This window comes from Saccopteryx leptura, chromosome 1 (assembly GCF_036850995.1).
Source record: "Saccopteryx leptura isolate mSacLep1 chromosome 1, mSacLep1_pri_phased_curated, whole genome shotgun sequence".
Lineage (NCBI taxonomy): Eukaryota > Metazoa > Chordata > Mammalia > Chiroptera > Emballonuridae > Saccopteryx > Saccopteryx leptura.
The window spans coordinates 133845927-133872382 of NC_089503.1; the positions used below are offsets into that span (position 1 = coordinate 133845927).

Genomic DNA, 26456 nt, shown 5'->3' on the forward strand with positions numbered 1-26456 from the left:
AGCATCACCCCATAGGGGGCTTGCCAGGTAGATCACAGTCAGGGCACATGTGAGAGTTTGTCTCTCTGCCTTCCCACCTCTCATTTAATTTAAAAAAAAAACATTATCAGAGACCTATGAGATGACATTAGTATGTATAAGTGAAATCCTAGAAAGAGAAGAGGAATCAGGCAGAAAAAACATTTCGAGAAATAATGACTACTTGGCCGGTTGGCTCAGTAGATAGAGCATTGGCCCAGCATGCAGATGTCCCAGGTTTGATCCCCAGTCAGGGCACACATGAGAAGCAACCATCTGCTTCTCTTGCCCTCCCTCTTCCCCTTCTCTCTCTCTTCCCTTCTTGCAGCCAGTGGCTTGAATGGTTCAAACCTCGGTCCTAGGTGCTGAGGATAGATCCCTTAGTTGGTTACAGCATCAGCCTCAGATAGGGGTTGCCAGGTGGATCCCAGTGTGGACACATGTGGGAGTCAGTTCTCTATCTCCCCTCCTCTCACTTAAAAAAAAAGAAGTAATGGCTAAAAACTTTCTAAATTTGGTGACAGACATAAAATTTCAGCTATAATATGATAAATATAAAGAAAACTATCCCTAGTCAATTTTCTGGAAAAAAAAAAAAAGAGAAAATCTTGAAAGTAGCCAGAGGAAAATGACACATTTTTCTAAAGATGAACAATTACTAGAATTGAGGTCTCCAAGTATGATTGTATTTTTGTCAGTTTTTGTTTTAAGATCAATAAGTAGCTGTCTTATATATTTTGGTGCTCCTTGGTTTGGTGCATATATATTAAGAATTGTTATGTCTTCTTGATTCAGTGTCCCCTTAGCCATTATGAAATGGCCATTTTTGTCTCTGAGTACTTTTCCTGTCTTGTAGTCAGCATTATCAGATATAAGTATTGCTACGCCTGCTTTTTTTTTGGATGTTATTTGCTTGGAGTATTGTTTTCCAGCCTTTCACTTTGAATTTGTTTTTATCCTTGTTACTTAGATAAGTTTCCTGTAGGCAGCATACAGTTGGATTTTCTTTTTTAATCCATTCTGCTACTCTGTGCCTTTTTATTGGTGAGTTTAATCCGTTTACATTTAGTGTAATTATTGACACTTGTGAGTTCCCTATTGCCACTTTATATCTTGCTTTCTGTTAGTTTTGTGTCTTGTTTGATCCTTCTCTTTCGTTTTTCTCTCTTTTGTTTTTATTTGGTTGTATTCCATACATCTTTCCTCTGTTGCTATCTTTTTTATCTCATGTGCTTCTGTGGTGGTTTTTTCAATGGTGGTTACCTTTGAGTAATGAAAAGGGTCCCTACCCTGTTCATTGTAGCGAACTATTTTGTGAGTACTTTTGCACTCCATCATCCTTTGCTACTGTTAATCTCCATCTTCTCCCCCCCTTTCTTTTTGTTGTTGTCACAGTTTAAATTTGATTTTATTGTGTTCTTCTTGGAGCTTTTACTTGTGGCTCTGTTTTTTTTTGTTCTTTGTATCTGATTGGAGAACCCCCTTTAGTAATTCCTGGAGTGGGGGTTTTCTGATGATAAATTCCCTCATCTTTTCTGTATCTGTGAATGTTTTTATTTCTCCTTCATATTTGAAGGATAGCTTTGATGGGTATAGTATTCGTGGCTGAAAGTTCCTCTTTCAGGACTTTAAATATTGGGGTCCACTCTCTTCTAGCTTGTAGAGTTTCTGTTGAGAAATCTGATGATAATCTAATGGGCCTTCCTTTATATGTTGTATTCTTCTTTTCCCTGGCTGCCTTGAGAATTTTTTCTTTGCTGTTGGTTTGTGTCAATTTCATTATGATATGCCTTGGAGTAGGTTTGTTGGGGTTAAGAAAACTTGGAGTTCTGTTTGCTTCTTGAACTTGAGGTTTTAGTTCTTTCCACAGGCTTGGGAAGTTCTCATCTATTATTTGTTTGAGTATGTTCTCCATTCCATTTTCTCTCTCTTCTCCCTCTGATATACCTATTATTCTTATGTTATTCTTTTTGATGGAGTCAGACAATTCCTGTAGGGCTATCTCATTTTTTTTAATTTTTGAGTCTCTTTCTTCTTCTCTCTGTTGTGCCTCAAGTTGCTTGTCTTCTATTTCACTAATCCTCTCTTCTATCTGACCTGTTCTATTAGCTAAGCTTGTTACTTCGTTTTTCAGCTCGTGAATTTTTTTCATTTGTTTGATTTGTTTTTATAGTTTCAATTTCCTTGGACATATATTCTTTGTGTTCATTGAGTTGTTTTCTGAGCTCCCTAAATTGCCTTTCTGTGTTTTCTTGTATATCTCGGAGGATTTTTAGGATTTCTATCTTGAATTCTCTGTCATTTAGCTCCAAGGTTTCCAATATATTAAATTTTTCTCCATAGATTTTTCCTCATCTAGCTGTGTTACCTCTCTTTCTTTTGTATCCATGATATTCGATTTTCTCTTCCTTAATGGCATCTGAGGGTGGTTTTGTTGATAGTATTAATGAGATTTAATAAAGAATAAAAAGTTAAAAAAATAAAAAATCGAAAAGAGCTGTTTTTTTTTAAAAAAATTAATAATGAAATAAAGAAAAATAAAGTAAAATAAAAATTTTAAAAAAAGGAAATTATTCCCCCCCTCCTTTTTTCCTCTCCTCTCCTCTCCCCTCTTTCTTGAGAAAATCTTGTGGTGAACTGTGAATTATAACAAACAATTCCTGTAACGGAGGGCCTGAATTGGGGAAAAGTAATAAAGGGGCAAAAAAAAGAAAAGAAAAAAAAAAAAGAAAAAAGAAGGGGGTATGGACCCACAAAAAGCAAATAAGGAAAAAATTTGGGTCAAGAATAAAATTATTTGCTTTTAGGTGTTGGTTGACTAAGAGTTATGATGAGAGGAATAAGAGGAAAACAGAAAAATGGGGGGACAAATTAAAAAATTACTATTGTATTTAGTGGAACAAGAACTAGATAAAATGGAGAGCCAGGGATGGGAGCACTGCTAGTGAGTTAAAAAGGTGAAGTAAAAACCCCCCAAAATGCCACAAACATAAGTTTGAGTCCCAGATAAGATAATTTGTTTGTTATTGAGGTTTGAATGAGAGGAGATGTAAAGGAGAAAGGAAGAAACTAATATAGAGGGAGAAAAGAAAGAGAGAGAGAGAAAAAAAGAGGGAACATCTAAAAGAAGAAAAAAGAAAAAAGAGGAGAGAGGGAGAGAGAGAGAGAGAGAGAGAGAGAGAGAGAGAGAGAGTTAAGGGTTTTGGAGTGCAACCCTCATAGAGAGAAAGGAAGAGGAGAGAAAAGATAATGGGAGATGTAACACTTATGGGTAGTGTAGTTCAAGGAGAGGAGAGAGTAAGACCGGCAGAGAGTTAATCGGCCAAATTGGAGGAGAAAAAAAAGTATCAAGAATGAAGATAAGAGAAACAAACGAACAAATATAATAAAATGGGATAGGTTATAAAGTCTGCAGATTATTCTTGATTTTGAGAGGTTATCTTCTTGCTTTTTCTTTTCTCTCCCTCTTCCTGGTCGGTGACTCTGTACCCCGGGTTCTGCCCCTTTGGCATGCTCAGGTAGAGGTTTGCAGTTGATAAGTCTCTATGGCGATGTCATGTATTGTGCTTTAGTCTCGTTGGCAGTTGAGGCTCATTAGCATTTATAGGCTCCGACAGTGAGAGAGTCCGTGTTCCTGGAGCCTTTCTCCTAGTCTTTCCTTCCTCAATTAGTAGCCTGATAATCCAGCTATGGGGTTGCTGCTGCCTCTGCCTGGATAGTAAGAGGCTCAAAGAGCTGGCAACTCCCCACTCTATTTCCACTCAGCACAGGGCTCTGGGTAAGGCTCAGTCAGTCAGAGCTGCTAGCATAATCAGGCGGGGTTTCCGCCCACTCAAAGACCTCTGGCTCTGCCAGTCTGTCCGATAACACAGGCGGGCGCCCACTTCCGGGGCGCTTGGAGGAAACTCTCGCTCACTATCTGCGCGCGCAGACCAGGATATGAGGCCGGCCGCGTTTCCCCCTGAGTGAAACCCCCAACCGCATGGAAAAGTTGCAACATTGGAACTGGCTCTCGCTCCGTCCCCGTGCGTGGCTTTTGCAAGGCGCTGGGGCAGCCCGAGATTCCATTTTCGGCCCACAGAAAGCCTCTGACTCTGCCTCTCTGTGGGGTAACATGGGCACCCACTCCCGGGGCTTAGGAAGAAATATCTTGCCCAGTATCTGCGCGCACCGACCAGGAGATCGGGTAAAATGGCTGCCCCGCTTGTCTTTCTTTGTTTGGGTTTGGTGCGAGTGTTAGCTTGTATTGCCTGGGTTGCCACAGGATCAGTTTTTCCTCGGCTTGGATCTCTGTGCCACAGCCTGGTTCGGCCGTTTGTGCCGCGGCCTGGATCTATTCACCCCCTTTGCCCGCCTCAGTTTCTATATTCACGGATCCCAGAGAAAGCTGCCCTGTTTAGGTTAGTGAGGAAGGCGGAGCATTTCTTACTCCCTATTTCCTTCGGGGTTTGGTTATATATTTAGTCAATTTTTCGCTCGACCATACCTTCGGGTGTATTGTGAAACATCTGGAAGCTCCAAGGATAGGTTTTTCTGTTTCTGGTTGAAGATCTTGTTGAGTTTTGGGGGAGATTTATCGGTATCGCTTCCTATCCCGCCATTACTCTGACGTCATCCCAATTACTAGAATTGCTATGAGTTTTTCATCAGAAAATAGGGAGGCCAGAAAACAACAGAACACATATCTTTAAAGTGCTGAAAAAACAAATCAGAAAAACTGTGAAGCCAAAATTCTTTTTTTTTTTTTAATGAAGTGAGAGGTGGGGAGGCAGAGAGACAGATTCCCACATGCGCCCCAACCAGGATCCACCTGAAAAGCCCCCTATGTGGCAACGCTCTGCCCATCTGGACCTGATGCTCCATTGCTCGGCAACTAAGCTATTTTAGCGCCATGGAGCCATCCTAGACACCCCAGGCCAACTTGCTAGAACCATTCAATCCATGGCTGGAAAGGGGAGAGAGAGAAAGAGAGAGAGAGAGAGAGAGAGAGAGAAAGGGAAGGGGGAGGGGGAGGGGTGGAGAATCAGATGGCTGCTTCTTCTGTGTGCCCTGACCGGGAATCAAACCCAGGATATCCACAAGCCTGGCCAACACTCTACAGCTGAGCCAACCGGCCAGGGCATAATATTCTGTACCTAGTGAAAATATCCTTTAAGAAAGAAGGAAAAGTAAAGAAGTTTTCAGATAAAAGAAAAAGATGCAAGAAGAGAAAAAAAGAAAACAACTGAAGAGGAGAAGATCGGGTTTTCAGAGTGTTCTGATGTTATGCTCTGCACAGCTCCTGCAAGAACTGAAGGGTCTGAGACAGGCCTCCAGGCTCCTTTGTGGGTGAGGCCAAAACTTACATAAATTCTTTTATATGCTTTATCTCATCTGGGTGCCTTAATATTTAATTTTATGTATCACTCAGAGTCCTACTTAATGCTAAGATTCTAAAACCATTACCTGAATTGCTGCATCCTTGTCAGGCCTGAATGCTGATTCTTTGTCCACCAACAGCAAAATACTATGAATTATGGGAGGAGATGTATTCTGAAAAAAGAAAAAAGAAATACTAATTAGCTTTTTAATTTTTAACTTCATTTAGTTAATAGAATTGTCTAACTTTGACTGATGCAACTTCCACTTTGATTAATTTCCCAAAACACCTAGAATGCATAAAATACAGGTGCCTTTGCTCTGAATGGAAATTACTTGCCTTATGAATTATTTAAAGTAATCCTGTTTATTATTTATAATTTACATACAATAAAATACACCCTTGTTAGTGTCTAGTTCTCTAAGTTTTGGCAGAACTTACAGTCATGTAACTACCACCACCATGAAGATACAGAACACCTCAGCATCCCCCATATTTCCTCATGCTCCTTCGTAGTCAAGGCCCCTGGCCCTAGGCCACCACTGATCTGTTTTCTAGTTCAGTAAATTTGCCTTTTCCAGCTACTGTATCAACAGAATCACAAAGTACTGGCTTCTTTCTCTTAGCATTGTGCATTGGAAATTCATCCTTGCTGTGAATATCAAAAACAAAGTTGTTTTTTCTCTAACATTGCTATTTCTATGGGTGCTGACCTGACGTTATTACCTGAGGCATACCTACTTCAACCACCTTGAGAGAAATGCATTTCTGAATATAAATAAATGTTGCCTTATTATCCAGTTGAATTATAGGAAGTACAGATTAACAATTTTTAAGCAAAAAATAAAAGGAAATCTTAGGGTTGCCAACACTTCTGTTTCATCTTTAAACAGAACTTGCCTAAAAATCTTTCTGAAAAGCAGTCATCTACCTGTTTTGTTAAAAAACAAACAAACAGGCCCTGGCCGGTTGGCTCAGTGGTAGAGCATCAGCCTGGCGTGTAGGAGTCCCAGGTTCGATTCCCGGCCAGGGCGCACAGGAGAAGCACCCATCTGCTTCTCCACCCCTCCCCCTCTCCTTCCTCTCTGTCTGTCTCTTCCCCTCCTGCAGCCAAGGCTCCATTGGAGCAAAGTTGGCCCGGGCGCTGAGGATGGCTCTGTGGCCTCTGCCTCAGGCGCTAGAATGGCTCTGGTCGCAACAGAGCGACGCCCCAGATGAGCAGAGCATCACCCCCTGGTGGGCGTGCCGAGTGGATCCCAGTCAAGCACATGCGGGAGTCTGTCTGACTGCCTCCTCGTTTCCAACTTCAGAAAAATACAAAAAAACCCCTCCAAAACAACAAACAAACAAAAACTTTAATTGGCAATTGCTCAGTCTTCACTGTTCTATAAAATTGCATGTGCTTAAGGAAGACCAAAATCTCAAAGGAATTTCTAAGCCTTGAGTAGAATATGAATACAAAACTGGATGACATCCTGGTTTCTGACTTTGAGCCCACAGCTGGTTAAGAGTGGGGAATGGAGAAGATGGGAGATTATGTGCTTCTGTGATGTCTCACAGATTGAATTCTGGCACATCAAACCTGTTGCTGCAGCAGAGGCGCTAACTCGAGCTTTAAAGGAATGCAATGTGAACCTTTTCTGGTGAGAGCTAAGACTGAGCATGTACTCCCTCTGAAGAGCAGGTGTCACTCATGAGGTTTGCTCTGAGACTCCTTCAGCAGAGCTGGGTGGACGGCAGCCTTGTTTGCTTTCCCAGAATCACCCTAGCTTTATTCCTGCATCAGGTCAGGAGCAGCACCACCAGGGACACCCTGATCCTGCTAACCTGTCCACCCCACAGCCTGGGCTTCGTGTCTCCTGCCTGGAAGTTTCCACAGCCTCCCCAGATCTCTCTGGCCTGGCCTCCTGGGCCCCAACACTTGTATTCAGACACATCCTGACCTCTGACCCTGAGTCTCTTCTGGGAAAAACTTCCATTTGGCGTCGCTAAACTTAAGAACCTGGGTGAGACCAGCAACGTGTTCTGTCTCTAATAAAAGGACTTTTTGGCTTAGGGAGTAGCTGGGGCAGGTGGAGAAGCTTTCAGGAGCCTCTGAGAACTAAACCCCAGAACAGTATTTGGCACACAAGGGCCCCTGTGTACACACGTCTGAGGGCCACTGATGTTCTCAGGCTCTTGTCTGGCTCTGGGTCCCTGTAAGATCCCAGTGGTGACTTTATCCCCATTACAAGGATTCCCCAATTCCCTCTGCTTTTTATTCATGAACCAGCATCCAGGATGGGGTCTTCCTAGGGGGACCGTGAACCTGCTGGACAACCTCCCATGAAACTGTCCTAGGGGCCTCTCAGAAGTTCTCACAGCGAGCAGCGGCCAGCCCTCCATGCCTCCATCCCCATCTGGCAGGGTGATGTACCTCTGCACCCTCATTTAATGAGGTGTCTGATACGGGTGTGCTAGGAAGGAAGGGGTCGTTACCACTTTTGCTAAGACAGGACCCCAGAACACCTGCAAGGCTGATCCCGCTGACGCTGCTGTGTAGGTCCACAGTGATGACCAGGGGCTGGGCTGGATGCTCCTTCCAAGAGGCCTCTGTGCTTGTGACCCACACAGCCCTCTACGCCCGGGCACCAACTCACCCCAGCTCACCTGCAGAGCTGCCAGTGCCTGGGACAGGGCACGGGTCGCCGGACTCTTGCGTGCGTCCACCAGGATGACCAGCCCCAGGTCCCGCACTTCCTTCCTGGAGAGAGAAAGATAGATGGTGTTAACCCTGCAGGTTAAATCTCTTCCAGGATGAGTTTCCACATCTCGCAATGAGACGTCCTCGCCCAGGTCCTCCTGTCTCTAAACTCAGGAGTCTTGGCTTGACACACATCGACCATCTGCCTCCTGAGGAATCAAGCTGCTTATCAGTTGGAAGCCAGGCAATCAGGCCTCCCTGTGATGGGCCAGTCACGACCAACAGCACCTCCAGTCAAGGGGAGCTGCTGAAGCCTCAGAACTGCCTCCTGCCCTCACTCTGGTCTCTGTCCAGTGCACGCTGAGGTCAGCATGGTTTTCCGACACGGGCCTGCTCCCTTCCCTTCACACAGCCTCTTGTCCTCACTCTCCTGCCTCTGTCAGTGCTACTTCCTGACCAGAAAGTGACCGCCCGCCCTGGGGCTCCTGTGCTCTTCCTTCTATCTGGAGGGTCCTGCTCTTGTCTGCACTCACGCTCCTCCAGGACACCGAGCCGACTGGGAAGTCCCCTCCCCTGGCTGGGAACGCAGCTCCTTCCCAGCACTGTGAACTCGTCCATGTCGGGAGCTGCGGTAAACTGGGTTCCCACGTGTGTCTCCTTAAGGGCAGAAATCACGTCCTATCCCCCTTTGTATTCCCAGGTAAGTGGTGGATGGATGGATGGACAGGTTGATGAGTGAAAAGCAGCATCCTATCTAATTCTAAGATTTGTGTATGTTAAGAGTTTGGTGGTAGTGCATTTATAAGGCACACCCAAAGAACACGTGGCTCCTTGTAACACACCTGCAGTAACCACTAACAAGATACTGCTGGACGCTCTTCATGTCAATGCTGACATTTAACCCTATTCAGAGAGCTGAAGGGCATGTGTCACATCCCTTGACGGTGGGTGGATTTTGGCTTTTCAAGGTACAATACTCTACCAAAATGCTAACAAAATTACAACGCTTGTAGGGAAATAACCAGCCAAATCATGGGGCCCCAGAACAAGTCTGTCCTAAGCGCTTCAGGAATATTCCTCCACAGAGGATTTCTCCCAGAGTATCGTGAGCCGAAGATGCCTTCTCTAGTGAGGAGCTGGGCTGTCTGAATTTGCTGTGACAAGGCAGAAAAAGCAGAGGGCAAATTTCCAGGCTCAAGTCCTGGCCCTGCCAACCCTAGAAGTACCCTCAGCCTCAACTCGCAGGCGTTTCACTACACACTAGAGAACACAGCAGCTGGCCAGCTCTGCGAGGCTGAGGATACAGAAGGGCATACGCTCCGAAGGTGCACTGCTCTCCACCACGGCTCCCTTAACACAGCTTTTGTTAATAGAAAACATCATTAGCAGAAGGCTTTCAAGGGGTTTATCTGAGGCTTACAACGTATAAACTAATGAGAGTGTCAAACTATTTTTTTTTCAGTGTAGTTTCAATATATATTGAAATCTGTGCTGAAGGACAAATTTGAAATCCTAGGTTCCCCCAAAGGCAGCAAAACAAGTGACTTGCAGATAACTGGGAAACCTACTCTGTAAAAAGGAGTGCTAGTGAGAATAATTTCATCTGACCAGGCGGTGGCACAGTGGATAGAGCATCGGATTGGGATGTGGAGGACCCAGGTTCGAGACCCCGAGGTCCCCAGCTTGAGCGTGGACTCATCTGGCTTGAGCAAAAAAGCTTGCCAGCTTGGACCCAAGGTCGCTGGCTCGAGCAAGGGGTTACTCGGTCTGCTGAAGGCCCACGGTCAAGGCACATATGAGAAAGCAATCAATGAACAACTAAGGTGTTGCAATGAAAAACTGATGATTGATGCTTCTCTTCTCATCTCTCTCCGTTCCTGTCTGTCCCTATCTATCCCTCTTTCTGACTCTCTCTGTCCCTGTAAAGAAAAAAAAAAAAGAGAATAATTTCACTGTTTTTCTGCCTGAACGTTCCTGCACTGATCTTACCTATGCTGTTTCAGAAGACATTAAAATAGAAAGTTGACACACTGCAAAGAAAGTAAGATCCCATGTGATGGTGCATCATATGACATGTGCCCACATGAGCTGATGTCATGTAATGTGATAATGCACCATGTGACACATTCTCACATCACGTGACTGTGCCACATATGTGCTCACATGTGTATCACATGACATGTCCTCACATTCTCACATAAGACCACATCACATGATGCGCGCCATGGAACTGCCATAATGTGATGTGGTAGAAGACAATTTCAGTCCATGCACTTTAGGGAGATTATTTCTAATCCTCTAACACACCTTTGAGACAGCTGTCACCATCCCATTTTATGCTAAGATGCACCATGTGCCCAGCCAGAAAGTTCAGCGCCAGTATTCAGAGACGGGCTGTGACATTATGGCGGAGCTCATTCTCCTCTGAGGGGGGTGTCCACCCAGCACCATGGGGAACTCTTGGTCTGCAAGTCACAAAGACTATCCAGAGCATGCCTGCATCTGATGAGATCGAGGGGCCCTAAATAATGTGCTTTAATCATCCTGGATTCTAGCTCTCCAGTCTCTGTCCCTGGTCCATGGAGAAACCCGAGACCAGTCTTGGAGAAGGTCCCCCGAACATGGCCGCTTCCCAGGCAGACCTGCCCCCTGCCACTGTCCTTACACAGGATCCAGGGGACCTGGTCCTCTGTCCTTACACAGGATCCAGGAGACCTGCCCCATGCCACTGTCCTTACACAGGATCCAGGGGACCTGGTCCTCTGTCCTTACACAGGATCCAGGGGACCCGGTCCTCTGAGAGTTCCATCAGGAGGATGTGTCTCTCTTGAGAAGCTGGTACAGTTTCCTTCTGGCATATGGCACTGCCCAGTTGAATGTAAAGCCCAATAAGCACAAGTCAGTCTTTCCTGCTTCTTAGTATCAGGTTCTACTCATTAGAATGATTTCTTTACCTTTTCAGTCTAAAGATTATCTTTATATCAGCTCATGTCTTTATCCAAGTCTACTTCAAATATGTTTTAGAAACAGGTGGAGTATAAGACATGTAACTAAAGGCCCTGGCCAGTGGTTCAGTGGATAGAGCGTCAGCCCAACATATGGACATCCAGGGTTTGATTCCCAGTCAGGGGACACATCTGCTTATCCTCCTTCTCTTTCCCCCTTCTCTTCTTCTTCCCCTCCTAAAGCCAGTGGCTCATTCAAGTGTGGCCCCAGGCACTGAGGATAGCTCCATTGGAGCACATCAGCCTTAGGTGCTAAAAATAGCTTGGTACTTGAGCACTGGCCCCAGACAGGGCTGCTGGGTGAATCCCAGTCAGGGAAGATGTGGGAGTCTTACTATCTTGCCTCCTCTTACCTAAAAAAAAAAAAGAAAAAGAAAAGACATGTAAAAAAAGAATGCTTAGAGTGAGACTGAACAATGTAGAGTTCAGGGCCAGTGTGTGGCAGAGACTTGGTTCAGAGAGGATAGGTCAGGATGAGCAGAGAGGAGTGATGTGTGGAGGAGGGGAAAGGTACAAGATGGGACTAGGAGCAGAGAGAAACCAGACAGCAGGAGGCTGAAGGGCACGTGGGAGTGTGCTACCCATGTCACAAGGGTCCCCGAGGCTACAGATGAATACCCTTGCATGAGGACACACGCTCACTTGGGTTTATCCCCAAAGGGGTGGGAAAGGGGGAAACATGGCTCAGTCCCACCTGGGGATTCCATGGAAGTACTTCAGCAGGCGGGTCAGCTCAGCACTGGACGTGTGGTGGCTGGACCAGAGCAGGCCCTTCGTGCAGACCTGCACTACTGCTCTCCCCTGGCGGTCTCGGGTCCCTGCAGAAATAGAGGGCACTGTGAAAGGGAGCAGCCCCCATGGGGACACACATGGCTTCCAGCTTGAGAAATAGTGAGTTAGGGTCTGCAAACTGTTATTGGCTTCAATGTGAGATCCTCCAGGAGAGAAGAAGCCCGGCACTCACCCGGACAGGTGAAAGCCATGCTCACCTGACAGAGTGATGGCCATTGTCATCATCTGAATGTTTGTGCTCCCCCAAATTCAGGCGTTCAAACACCAATAGCTGAATGGATGGTGTCAGGAAGTGTGCCTTTGGGAAATGCTTAAGTGATGAGGGTGGAGCCCTCATGAATGGGATTAGTGCCCTTATAGGAGATCCCACAAGGTTCCCTTGCCCCTTCCATCACATGAGGACAGAGAGAAAAAGTGCCAACTATAGACCAGAAAGAGGCCCCACACCAGAACCTGATGATACTGGCACCTTGATTTTGGACTTCTATCCTCCAGAACAATATGAAATGAATTTCTGTTTTTCTGAGCTACCCAGGCCGTGGCATTGGTTATAGCAGCCTTGATAGAGTGACTGCCATGCTCACCTGGGAGGGCGACAGCCCCAGACTGAAGCAGCTCTGGGTTGATCTCTAGTATCTGCCTGGGCACCTGGTTGGGCAGGTCTTCTGTGCTGTGTGTCTGTTCTTCACCCTCAGAACATAGCAGCTCAGCAACCATGTCCGGAAACCTCCTGGAGTCTTGTCCTCGGAGGCTGCAGTCATCTGTGTCAACACCGGCTGGACAACAGCAAGAGACCTGGTCAAAGATGATGTTTTGCTCTGGTTTGAAGGCCGCTGACCAGCTTGCTACAAACACAAGGATGAAACTGTGAGTGAAGGCTCTGGTTGGTTGGCTTGTGGCAGAATGTTGGCCTGGCGTGAGGATGTCCGGGTTTGATTCCTGGCAGGGCACACAGGATAAGCGCCCATCTGCTTCTCCATCCCTCCCTCTCTCACTTCTCTCTCTATATATCTTTCTCTTCTCCTCCCCTCTTGCTGCCATAGCTCAATTGGAGTGAGTTGGCCCCGGGTGCTGAATTTGGCTCCATGGCCTCCGTCTCAGGTGCTAAAAAATGGCTCCAATTTGAACACAGCAAGGGCCCCTGATGGGCACAGCATTGCCCCCAAGTGGGCCTGCCGGGTGGATCCCTGTCGGGGCACATGCAGGAGCCTGTCTCTGCCTCCCCTCCTCTCATTAAATAAAAAAACAAAAAAAAAAAACCGTGAGTGAAAACAGTAGGTGTCCATGAGAACCTGTCCTGTTTCTGGTGGAAATGCAGGTGTGCCACACCTTCCGGGACAGGTGTTCCTGAGAAGTGGGGCATAAAGAAACACGGACATTTACATATTTCAGTTCCACTGGGAGTGCTCACTACCTGAAGACTTCAGGGAGAAACATTTTATACCGAACGCTGTCATCCTAATTTATTCTATAATACAGATTTCCCAGAGTGTCATAACATATGCCCAGAGGTGGGGAGAGCACCCCGGGGCAGGAACTGTCCTACTGATAGTGTGGGGGACTCGCAGTTGTGCATCACCCTGGGGGGACAGCAGTGGCCCGGCTAGAGTGCTCCAGTTGGTGCTGTACCCACAAGCACTCCACAGGAGACGAACCACATCCCAGACAGAGCAAAAACACCCAACACCCCACCTTGCAGTGGCGCTCATGGGTGAGGGGCAGGCTTGGTCAGGGACGGCCAGTGGGGGTTAGAACCTAGCCCTGAGGGCACTATGAAGCAGCCCAGGCTTTGCTTTTCTGTCCCTAAGCTTCGTCCTTACCTTCTTTCAGTGCTAATAATGGGCAACAGCACGGCTTTCTCACCACAGCCGGGCCTGAGAAGTACACAGCATTTTTTCATATATTAAAAATAAAAGTTTTCTGTGGTGGCGCAGTGGATAAAGCGTCGACGTGGAAATGCTGAGGTCGCCGGTTCGAAACCCTGGGCTTGCCTGGTCAAGGCACATATGGGAGTTGATGCTTCCAGCTCCTCCCCCCTTCTCTCTCTCTGTCTCTCTCTCCTCTCTCTCCCTCTCTGTCTCTCTCCTCCCTAAAAATGAATAAATAAAATTAAAAAAAATTAAAAAAAAAATAAAAGTTTGATTGAAGTATATTTTACATATAAAATTTACCCACTTCGTGTGTGTACAATCCAGAGGTTTTTAGCAACTCTTCCAAGCGGTGCAACCATCACCATAAATCAGTTCTAGAACATTTTCGTCCCTTGAAAAACACCCCCCCCATGCCTATTTATAGTAAATCTCTTCTCCCAGCCCAGCCCCAGGCCACCGCCTGTCTACCTTCTGTCTGTGAATTTACCCATCTGGACACAAAGTAACCAGAACCAAACACAATGTGGTCTCTTCCCTGGCTTCTTACTCAGCACCATTATTTTTGAGGTTCACCCATGATGCTGCCTGTGCCAGAGTCACATTCTTTTCCATGGTGGGTCTCATTCCATTGTCTGAGGGACTGCATTTTGTCTACCCCTCTACTAACTGATGCACTCCAATCACACAGTATCCTTGAGAGTGAATATTTTTCTTGTATGCTCACACGTTTTCTAGAAACATCACCGTCTAAGGGTAAAACCAATTCTTTAGTAAACCCCAGTTTCAACACATGGACAGGGGGAGCAGACATCACATTTAGGTGGGACTTTTCTCTTCAGACGTCGTCCTAATTGAGTAGGTCATTCATGTAGGCTTCTCCTGAACTCAGCCCGCACTGTGAGACAGTGAGAGGAGAGGTCTGGGGTAGGGGCTATAGCATTAAAATGGCCAGGAATAAAAGCAGTACCCACATGTGGCTAATTAGAAACAGTTGCTCAGTTGCCACTGGTTGAATGAACAATCAATGGTCTGAGTATGATACTTTTAAAATAAATTCTGAAATGCTATACTTAGTTTTGAAATTATGTTAATTTTATGTTTAAAGAGGAGACAGAGCAAAGTCTCAGGGGCTGGAGCAACCCAGAAGAGAAAAAGAGCATGTGGGAAAAGAGGAGAAGCAAGGAAGGAGAGAAGAGCAGGAAGCTGGAACAGAGGAGGAAAAGCTGGAACAGAGGAGGAGGAAGCCGGAACAGAGGAGAAGGAGAACAGAGGAGGAAGAGAAAGCCAGAACAGAGGAGGAAAAGCTGGAACAGAGGAGGAGGAAGCCAGAACAGAGGAGAAGGAGAACAGAGGAGGAAGAGAAAGCCAGAACAGAGGAGGAGGAAGCTGGAACAGAGAAGGAGAACAGAGGAGGAAGAGAAAACCAGAACAGAGGAGGAAAAGCTGGAACAGAGGAGGAGGAAGCCGGAACAGAGAAGGAGAACAGAGGAGGAAGAGAAAGCCAGAACAGAGGAGGAAAAGCTGGAACAGAGGAGGAGGAAGCCGGAACAGAGGAGAAGGAGAACAGAGGAGGAAGAGAAAGCCAGAACAGAGGAGGAAAAGCTGGAACAGAGGAGGAGGAAGCCGGAACAGAGGAGAAGGAGAACAGAGGAGGAAGAGAAAACCAGAACAGAGGAGGAAAAGCTGGAACAGAGGAGGAGGAAGCCGGAACAGAGGAGGAAGAGAAAGCCAGAACAGAGGAGGAAAAGCTGGAACAGAGGAGGAGGAAGCCGGAACAGAGGAGAAGGAGAACAGAGGTGGAAGAGAAAGCCAGAACAGAGGAGGAGGAAGCCAGAACAGAGGAGGAAAAGCTGGAACAGAGGAGGAGGAAACTGGAACAGAGGAAGAGAACAAAGGAGGAAGAGAAAGCCAGAACAGAGGAGGAGGAAGCCGGAATAGAGGAGGAGGAAGCTGGAACAGAGGAGGAATAAGCTGAAACAAAGGAGGAGAATTAGAGGAGGAGCATGATGGAACTGGAGGGGCAAGTTTTGCCTGTTGCTACAGAAGAACAAATGCGCTAAATTGTCAATTAACTTAGGCGTCAAGAGGGGGTTCCAACTGAGGCATTTTCTTGTATTAATCAACACAAGTAATCTGGGACCATATTACAGGCTTGAGTCCAGGGACAGCAGGGTGTGAAGGGGAAAGCATGTATCAATGACCCGCTGGTCACTGTTTAGGTAATCAACTTCCCACCTCCTCACGGGTAGAAGAAACCTCTGCTTATTCCCAGTGTCTTCCTTCCTTCCTGGATGTTAGACACCACACCAGTGGGTTCTGCATCAGCAGCAAGGAGAGAGAAGAGGTGGCGGGAAGAGAGGAAGGGGCACTGTGCCTAGGCAGTAAACTCCTCCAACTTCAGGTCCCCCGATAGGCCTCAGTGTTATCTCACATGTAATCTCGGGACACTGAGTAGACAGCCACTGGCCCAAGAGAAATGATTACTTGCGAATACAAAATTTCTGATGACAAGACCTTGAAATTTCTTAGATGTGCTCATCTACACACAGAGTGTCAACTTGGCCCCGTCTGTACTTGGCGGTACTGGCTTGTTTAAACTACAACTGCTGCCTGCAGGACGGTGAGCTCTCATCTGGTTGTGGTCAAACGTCCGCAACCCTGGGCTACAAGACTGTCAGCGACCCCGTGCCTGAGTGAGTGTCCACGAAAGCATTTGCACGGCCAGCATTTCTCTGTGGGGAGAAATGTACTGAATTAGATTTCCCATGGACACTTGGGGGGAAGACATAAGCTCTGTCCCCTAGCTGCAGATTTCCCGCAGTCCTGAGTGTTCACAGAGTCACCACTGTGTGCGTGGGACTGTGTGTGTTTCTACCCAATACGAATGGGAAAGGAAATGGACAATGAAGGACTGCTTAAGACCTGGAAACAATGGTCAGGGAGTTATTGCTTTATTTTAATTTTAATTGAATTGCAGAGAGGCAACAGGATATTTTCCAAGGGTCAACTCTAAGTAAATAATTGTATTATAAAAGTCTTAGTAGTAAGTCCACTGTGTAGGCTGTGTTATCCGAATCCCGTCAGAACTTCAGGCAGGAGCACACAGCCTGATTTCGGGAGAGGCCTGCACAGGTGCAGCAGACAGGCCCACCCAGAGCTGCGAGGTCTCCCAGGGCTCCTGGATGCAAACAAGACAGGAGCCCCTTGGCCCTGGCCGGTTGCCTCAGCGGTAGAGCGTTGGCCTGGCGTGCGGGGGACCCGGGTTTGATTACCGGCCAGGGCACCTAGGAGAAGCGCCCATTTGCTTCTTCACCCCCCCCCCCCCTCCTTCCTCTCTGTCTCTCTCTTCCCCTCCCGCAGCCGAGGCTCCATTGGAGCAAAGATGGCCCAGGCGCTGCCCCAGGCACTAGAGTGGCTCTGGTCACGGCAGAGTGACGCCCCGGAGAGGCAGAGCATCGCCCCCTGGTGGGCAGAGCGTAGGCCCTGGTGGGTGTGCCGGGTGGATCCCAGTCGGGTGCATGCTGGAGTCTGTCTGACTGTCTCTCCCCGTTTCCAGCTTCAGAAAAATACAAGACAGGAGCCCCACATTGGGCCAGGTGGGGGGTCAGGAGAGGAGACCAGAGAGGAGCCTTATACCCACTACTGTATTTATTCCGTGGGGCTGCTAGCACTCGCTAAACCTGCTTTTACCAAACTTCTTGCTGCTTTCCAAAATCATTGTTTTTGTTCTTTACAGAACATTTCTTTATACAAAAAAGGGAAACAGGTGAAATATTTGACTTAAGAAACATGTCATTCTCTCCTTATCTCTCTTCATGTCCTGCACACACTCCTCTAGGTAATCATTTTCCCTCCAGAACCTAAGGAAAAGCACTCCGGGAACGGACAATTGGAGACTCACTAAGGGCCTTCAGGTGTGTGTAACTAAGGATCATAAAGTCATCGACATGGTGTCATTTAAAAATGAAGATCACACCCGATTTACCAATATGAGCGAGTATTAATACAATGTTGGGGTGTACGGTGACTACAAAAGGATGTGTCCACTCCCAGAACCAGTGAATGTGACCTTATCTGGAAAAGGGTCTTTGCAGATGTGAATACGTCAAGTTTAGGGTGGGCCTGAAATCCAACAACAGGTGTCCTACTAAGAGAAAGGAGAGAAAGGTTTGAGGCGTGGAGAGACAGGGAGAAGAGCATGCGGCCACAAGCCCAGGAATGCTGAAGCCCCCAGCCACTGAAGAGGCGGGAAGAGCCTGTGGCACTATGACCTCAGACTTCTGGCCTCCAGACTCTGAAGGATAAACTTCTGTTGTTCTAAGCCACCGTGCGTTGCAGTACTGTACTTCGTGTAGCAATCACAGGGAAGGGACACATGTGATCATTATTTTCAACAGTCAATATGGATATGGAGACAGGCTTCTACGAAACCGAGACTAGACCAAATGGGACAGGGCGGGCGGGGGGAGGAGAGGAAGATGAGGGACAAAGGGGAGGGGAGAAGGTAGGGGAGAGGAAATATTTACCTTTTTCTTTGGTGCAGCCAGACGGATGGCTAGAGCCCAAGTTTCTGGTGCCCACAGCTTGTCCTCCTAAGAGACCTCCAGATCCAGTGCTGGCTGAATGGGGAGAGGTCTGCCGGACATCACCTCGGATCCTCCTAAGGGACCTGTCCCAGGACCGAGACCTCCTGGTAAGGGTCCTCCCAGCCGCTCCTGGACAGCTTTCTTGACTCCGGATCCCCTGGGGGTCTCCCTGGGGGCTGGGGCTTTCCTTCTGGGTCAGGCTGGCTGCTGCTCCGGCCCTCTTGCTCTGGGTGCCACAGGTCTCCTCCACAAGGGACTCCTCGGAGCTGGAGCCCAGGGGCATGGGGTTCCGAAGAGCCTCCATGTAGGACTTCCTGAACCAGCGTCTGGTCTCCATGCTGGCAGGGACCTCAGGGCTGCCTGCATCCTCAGGAGAGGTGAAGGCCTGGGGGCCATCCTGCGTGTCCACAGGGTCCAGCCTCCCTCCCAGTCCTTGGGGGCTCTCAGGGACCTCCCACGGGCTGACGTCAGAGCTCCTGGGCAGGGTCCTGGGGTTTCTGCACACTGAAGGAAGGTGGCTTGGCTGGACACTGCTGGGATGTCCACCACAGTGAGGCTGGGCTGCAGTGTCGCTGGAAGAGGTGCTCCCTTGCGGACAGGGGCTGGCCATGGCTGGTGCTGGGGCCGGAGCCTCCAAGGTGCTGCCTGTAGGCTGCTCAGACCCAGGACAGCTGGAGCCACTGGGCAGGATTCTTCCGCCGCTGGGTACAAACACAGGGACTGTGACGTTGCTCCATGGGGTGCGGTAGACAGCAGAGCCTGAGGTCAGCAAGCAGTTTTTCAAGAGGACAGTGTTGCGCTCTCTGTTCACCCGCTCCAGAAATTCTCCTGTGAAGACACAGCCGTACATGGCCTCAGGCACAGCGACTTCCTCTAAGCCTCGTCCCAGCCGAGAGAGGCATTTTAAGACCAGTCTGGCCGACTGCTTCCCCACGGATGTGACCTGCAGGTAGAAGTCCCCGGGCCTGAGCCTGACTCCGCGGAGGGACGCCAACTGCACCACCACCTTCCCGTGGATGCACAGTGGCCAGCCTTCGTGGAAGAAGATGCGGCCTGTGTACCTGGCCTGCGACAGGAAAAGGAGGGGGATTAGCAGCTGGTATGAAACCTGTTCTTACCCCGTCTCCATCCAGCAGAGAGAGTGAGCAACAGCCCCCCTGCACCTCAGAACACCAAACAAATCATTAGGGCTGAAAACCGAGGGCTTCTCAATTCAGTGAAGTTAGTCAAAACCACATGTTTGCAGCTCCTTCTAGGAGGCTGTAGGTAGGACAGCACAGCACAGGGTGGGAGGCAGCCAGCCCAGGCAGTCTCATGCAGCCAGAGCCAAAGGGGACTCTGCAGGGAGTGACTCTCTAGGGGTTATCCCCACCGGGTCTTCCACACTCTCACCTCCCCAACCCTTGCCCTCCATCTAACTTCCAGGGGCTTCTGGGCACCCATGGGCACCTCCCCTCAAAGAACATGGCCTCTGGAATCACAGAGTGGGGGCACAGTGATGAAATGTGGGATCTGGGCAGGTCAACAATAGTATCGACCGCAAACTCCCACCTAACGCAATGGGCAGTTTCTACTTACTGAGGAGACAATGAAGTTTACAGTCAAGCTGTGGGTTATGGGGAGAGTTCTTAGTCACTCTTTGGAAAGAACTTGCTATAGAAAAGATTTTGACTTCAGGACAGAGGAGACACAGTCAAACACGGGCTGCATCTTCATGGGGCATGAAAGGTCCGGCAGTTAGGGAACAACGGGTGGGACCTGACATGTCAGAAGCTGTAGCTACACATTCTAACATGAAACAACATTTTACAGTACGAGTTTAGTTCCAATATTTTTCACTTTGCAACTTACTTTTCCCCATCCCAGCAATGACTTACTGCACACATTATAAAAATTGAAGAAAAAGAAAATTTTAAAAATCTCAACCTATTATATCTTAAGAGATTTTAAGATCTATATGGATTTGCCTTTATCCATACAGAAAATAACTTTTCTGAACTGTAACAATGACATAGATACAACTTGGCATTCTTGTCTGCCTTAGCAAACATTTCTTTATGTCACTTTCTCATAGTTACCACCTTGATGGCTACTTAACTGTTCCTCTATTGTGGTAAACCTACAGTGCTTCTAACTTTTTAAAAAAAATTTTCTATTATAAACAATAAATGTAAGCAACATTTTCATAATACCGTTTCTTTTTCTTTTAAATGATTTAAGGATACATTGCTGGGATCAGGGTTACAGGATCAAAGGGTATGATCATCTTTTATGATTCTTGGCACTATGACCAATTTGCCGTCAGAGACAGCCAGGAGTGTCACTGGGACAGGTGTGTCAAGATTCAGTAGCACGGGGCTTTGCTTAATAAATCATATTCTAAACTGGTGTGTATTCTGTGGAATATTGTTGTAATAGTGAAGTCAACCCTTTTTTGATGTTTGTTTTCTATATGCATTTTTGCTCCTTTATGAATTTGCTGTTTTGTTTTTGCCTAATGAGTTCCTGTGGCGGTTTTTCTTTAAAAACTTGACCATTTTCCAGCCCTGGCCGATTGGCTCAGTGGTAGAGCATCGGCCTGGCGTGCAGGAGTCCCGGGTTTGATTCCCGGCCAGGGCACACAGGAGAAGCGCCCATCTGCTTCTCTACCCCTCCCCCTCTCCTTCCTCTCTGTCTCTCTCTTCCCCTCCTGCAGCCAAGGCTCCATTGGAGCAAGGTGTGCCTGGGCGCTGAGGATGACTCTGTGGCCTCTGCCTCAGGCGCTAAGATGGCTCTGGTCGCAACAGAGCGACGCCCCGGATGAGCAGACCCCACCCCCACCCCCCACCCCCCGTGGGCATGCCAGGTGGATCCCGGTCGGGCGCATGCGGGAGTCTGACTGCCTCCCCGTTTCTGGCTTCGGAAAAATACAAAAAAAAATGTAGAATGTGGTATTTTATCAAAAGCTGCCTTTTACCTGACCAGATGGTGGTGCAGTGGATAGGGCATTAACCTGGGACGCTGAGGACCCAGGTTCAAAACCTGGAGGTTGCTGGCTTAAGTGACGGCTCATTGAACTTGCGCACGGGCTCATTAGCTTGAGTGCGGGTCTCCAGCTTTAACGTGGGATTATAGATATGGCCCCATGATTGTTGGCTTGAGCCCCAAAGCCAGCAATCTGGCTTGAAGCCCAAGGTCACTGGGCTGAGCAAGGGGTCACTGGCTCAGCTAGAGCCCCCTAGTCAAGACACGTATGAAAATCAATCAATGAATAACTGGTGCCACAACTACAAATTGATGCTTCTCAACTCCCTTCCTTGTGTCTCTGTTTCTAAAAAATAGGGGAAAAAAAGAGGCTGCCTGACCAGGTGGTGACGCAGTAGATAGAGTGTTGGACTGGGACACGGAGGACCCGTGTTCGAGACCCCGAGGTCTCCAGCTTGAGCGCAGGCTCATCGGGTTTGAGCAAGGCTCATCAGCTTGAAACCAAGGTCACTGGCTCGAGCAAGGGGTCACTCGGTCTGCTGTAGCCCCCCGGTCAAGGCACATATGAGAAATCAATCAATGTACAACTAAGGAGCAGCAACAAAGAACTGATGTTTCTCATCTCTCTTCCTTCCTGTCTGTCTGTCTCTATCTGTCCCTCTCTCTCTCCTGTCTCTGCCACACAAAAAAAGAGGTTGCCTTTCACATTTACTTTACTTAATTTTCCTAAGAGTTGAGGTTTAAAAAATATTTAATATTCATATATCTGGAGTTTACTTTGAAAACTGTGCCTCAAATATATCGGGTGTTCTTTTTTTTTTTTTTTTACTTTTTTTTTAGGGAGAGATGGGGAGGGGGAGAGATGGAGAAGGGGGAGATGTGGAAGGGAGGGATGGAAAGGGGGGAGATGGGGAGGGGAGTTAGGGAGGGGGGAGAGATGGGGAGAGAGGGAATGGGGAGAGGGGAGATGGGGAATATCGGGGTGTTCTTAAGCGTGAAGGCCCATTAGCTATGTCCCTGCTGACTTGTGAGCTCTCTGCACACAAGCACGTTTCACGGGAAAGAGGAGTGGACAGGCTGGACAAGGAGCTGTGGTGGACGGCCGGCGAGGAGGGCAGCACAGCACAGCAGCCTCTGCAGCGGATGCAGCTGCTAATCCTACCAGGCGCTCTCACACCTGTGGCCACATTTAATTAAAAATTAAGATTTTCAGGTTGAAAAAATAATACTTGTGCATTGCAGAAACTGGTAAATCCAGAAAAAAAATAAGGAGCAAACTAATCCCAACACCAACCCCCAGGTCAGCACTGTGGACCCTTTTGTATTTCACTTCATTACTTTTTCTGTACATTTTTAATGGCTGAGATGATGTGTTGTACATCACTAGTATAGCTGTGCAGCTTGATTTCTCATATAACACGACTGCATCAGCATTTCCTGAGCTGCCAGAAATTCTACATACAGATCACGTCACTGCTGGATCCCAACTTCCCCTGAACTTTACTCTGACAGATAAAAATACCATGAACATTCCTGGGCCTGGAGCCCAGCCAGGATTTCAGATGCTCTTGTGAATCTGAGGCCTTAAAGCAGGTCAGAAAGCGTGGTTATTCCCAGGCTCCTAGGGTGAGCCCGTGCCCCCTGGTGTGGGAGGCACAGATGTGGTGAGTGGTCGGCAACCTCCGCACACTGGACATGAAGATCTGGGACACTGTCCGGCCCCACAGTCAGCAACAGCGAGATCTCCAGCCTGGCAACTTGCTAGGAACCCAATGGCCTAATGGTGTGCAGCTGGGGGTCAGTGGTTTGAGCCCCAGAATGACCTTCATAATGACAGAAACTTCTAGAAAAAGAGAGGGTCCAAGGCCAACCAAGGTGACCCCTTTTGGAGGGCCTGAGCAGGATAAGAGCAGAACTTGTGGGTGGACTACTCCTTGGTGACCCATGATCGTGCAACCCTCACACCACAGTCCTGTTGATTCCCCTCCTAGCATGAAAACTGTTTAGCTCTCCTATCCACATCCTAGGTTCGCTCTCACCACCCAATGGGCCATAGACAGGAAGCTCCAAGGCTGAGGTGAAGACAACTGGCCCCACAGGAGCAGGCGCTGGGCTGCCCTGCCAAGGCGGGGAGCCAGTCATGCCTGTGACATGGCGTTTGGCCTCTGGCCAATGGTCTCTTCTCAGACTCCAGTCCATTGAGAACCTCCCACCCCACACATGACTCCCAACTGCCCTGTCAGAAAGGAGGGTGATGCAAAGATCAGCCGGTCTGAGCTACTTCTGCTATGTCTTGTGGGAGAGGCAGGCATTTTCCCATCCTTGTGAGAAACTTATTTGCTTTCAACAGTGATAAGAAATTGTTGAAAGGTTTTCTGTTTTTTCTTTGTTTAAATCAAGAAAGACACAGACAGGGACAGACAGGAAGGGAGAGAGATGAGAAGCATCAACTTGTGTTGCAGCACTTTAGTTGTTCGTTGACTGCTTTCTCGTAAGTGCCTTGACCTGGGGGGTTCCAGCTGAGCCAGTGACCCCCTTGCTTAAGCTGGTGACCTTTGGGCTCAGGCAAGTGACCATGGGGTTATGTCTATGATTCCACACTCAAGCTGGCGACCCTGTGCTCAAGCTAGTGAGCCTCCACTCAAACCAACAACCTTGGAGTTTCGAACCTGGGTCCTCAGTGTACCAGGTCGACAGTCTATCCACTATGCCACCACCTGGTCAGGTGTTTAAAGTTTTTTAAATTAAATATTAAGAGATACAGGTCTGATCTGTGGTGGAGCAGTGGATAGACTGTTGACCTGGAATGCTCAGGTCGCCAGTTCAAAATCATGGGCTTGCCCAGTCAAGGCACATGTGAGAAGCAACTGCTAGTTGAGGCTTCCCGCTCTTCTCCTATCCCTTTCTCTCTCTCCTCTCCCTAAAATCAATAAATAAGAAAAAATAAAAAATATTAAGAATGCTTATATGTATTATACAGGATATAAAATATCATGATACAGCAGTTTAAGGAAAAGAATGTACCACTATCTTTGCCATCTCCTGCACACCCATCTCCTCTCAGAGGTAGACACTTCCCTAAATCTGTTAATTGTCCCTTCCTTTTCACTATATTCACATTTGAATCCCTACACAATATGTTAAAATGCTTACAAAAATTAGGGGATATTTCAAAATCAGGGAACATGCAGATACTCCAGTATTTTCAGCCTTTTGTATAGTGCATTTTCACCAATGAAATAAAAGTTGGTTTTGCATCTCATTTGCATAACCAAACAACTTTGACTTGCCATTTGCTTTTCTGATGTTCTTGTTAAAAAAAATCAAATGCTTTTTTTTTATCGCTTCAAATTCATTTTGAAATATCCCCTAATTTTTATGAGCAGTGTAGTTTTGCAAGTGTCTGAATTTTACAGAAATGGAGTCTGTATTCTTCCTTCTGACTTGTTTTTCAATCAACACTGAAATTCTTTTTTTTTTTTTTTTACAGGGACAAAGAGAGAGAGTCAGAGAGAGCGATAGACAGGGACAGAGAGACAGGAATGGAGAGAGATGAGAAGCATCAATCATCAGTTTTTTCTTGTGACACCTTAGTTGTTCATCGATTGCTTTCTCATATGTGCCTTGACTGCGGGCCTTCAGCAGACCGAGTAACACCTTGCTCGAGCCAGCGACTTTGGGTCCAAGCTGGTGAGCTTTTTGCTCAAACCAGATGAGCCTGTGCTCAAGCTGGCGACCTCAGGATCTCGAACCTGGGTCCTTCACATCTCAGTACGATGCTCTATCCATTGCGCCACCACCTGGTAAGGCATTTAAAGTGTCTTAAATTAAATATTAAGAGATACAGGCTTGACCTGTGGTGGCACAGTGGAAAGACTGTCGACCTGGAATGCTCAGGTCGCCAGTTCAGAACCGTGAGGTTGCCCAGTCATCAATGCTGTTACACACAGTAGTTTCTTCACTTTCTTTGCTATGTAGGAATTTGATCTATTACTATTACTAATATAACCAAAAAAAACTGGCTTAAAAAAACTACTTTGAGGCACTGGCTAATTGGCTCAGTGGTAGAGCATTGGCCTGGTGTGTGGCTGTCCTGAGTTCAATTCCTGGTCAAGGCACACAAGAGAAGTACCCATCTGCTTCTGCACTCTTCCTCCTCTCTCTCCTCTCTCTCTTCTCCTTCCCTCCTGCAGCCATAGGATCTGAGTTGGCCCCAGGAGTTAAGGATGGCTCCAGGGCCTCCGCCTTAGGCACTAAAAAAAAAAAAAAATGAACTCGCCCTGGCCGGTTGGCTCAGTGGTAGAGCGTCGGCCTGGCGTGCAGAAGTCCCGGGTTCGATTCCCGGCCAGGGCACACAGGAGAAGCACCCATTTGCTTCTCCACCCCTCCCCCTCTCCTTCCTCTCTGTCTCTCTCTTCCCCTCCCGTAGCGAGGCTCCATTGGAGCAAAGATGGCCCGGGCGCTGGGGATGGTTCCTTGGCCTCTGCCCCAGGCACTAGAGTGGCTCTGGTTGCAACAGAGCAACGCCCCGGAGGGGCAGAGCATTGCCCCCTGGTGGGCGTGCCGGGTGAATCCCGGTCGGGTCATGCGGGAGTCTGTCTGTCTCTCCCCATTTCCAGCTTCAGAAAAAGAAAAAAAAAAAATGAACTCAATTCACGAGGTAACAGCTTAGCTAACAGAACAGGCCAGATAGAAGGTAGGATTAGTGAAATAGAAGACAAGCAACTTGAGGCACAACAGAGAGAAGAAAAAAGAGACTCAAAAATTTAAAAAAAAATGAGAAAGCCCTACAGGAATTGTCTGACTCCATCAAAAAGAATAACATAAGAATAATAGGTATATCAGAAGGAGAAGAGAGAGAAAATGGAATGGAAAACATATTCAAACAAATAATAGATGAGAACTTCCCAAGCCTGTGGAAAGAACTAAAGCCTCAAATTCAAGAAGCAAACAGAACTCCGAGTTTTCTTAACCCCAACAAACCTACTCCAAGGCACATCATAATGAAATTGGCACAAACCAATGACAAAGAAAAAATTCTCAAGGCAGCCAGGGAAAAGAAGAGTACAACATATAAAGGAAGGCCCATTAGATTATCATCAGATTTCTCAACAGAAACTCTACAAGCTAGAAGAGAGTGGACCTCAATGTTTAAAGTCCTGAAAGAAAGGAACTTTC

The 26456-nt window shown here is 47.4% G+C and overlaps 1 protein-coding gene across 2 annotated transcripts in view; it reads right to left on the reverse strand.

Moving 5' to 3' along the window:
• Positions 1-26456, reverse strand: part of PLEKHG4B (pleckstrin homology and RhoGEF domain containing G4B) — a 100459-nt gene that overhangs the window by 24614 nt on the left and 49389 nt on the right. The window contains exons 3-7 of one of the 2 annotated variants that reach the window (XM_066375330.1): positions 18255-19380; positions 12442-12633; positions 11760-11883; positions 8027-8120; positions 5464-5550 (exon numbers count right to left, since the gene is read on the reverse strand). In XM_066375330.1, coding sequence (XP_066231427.1) covers positions 5464-5550; positions 8027-8120; positions 11760-11883; positions 12442-12633; positions 18255-19380 — 1623 coding nt within the window. Of the gene's footprint in view, positions 1-5463; positions 5551-8026; positions 8121-11759; positions 11884-12441; positions 12703-18254; positions 19381-26456 lie in introns of both variants that reach the window. The other variant, XM_066375320.1, reaches the window with a different exon arrangement.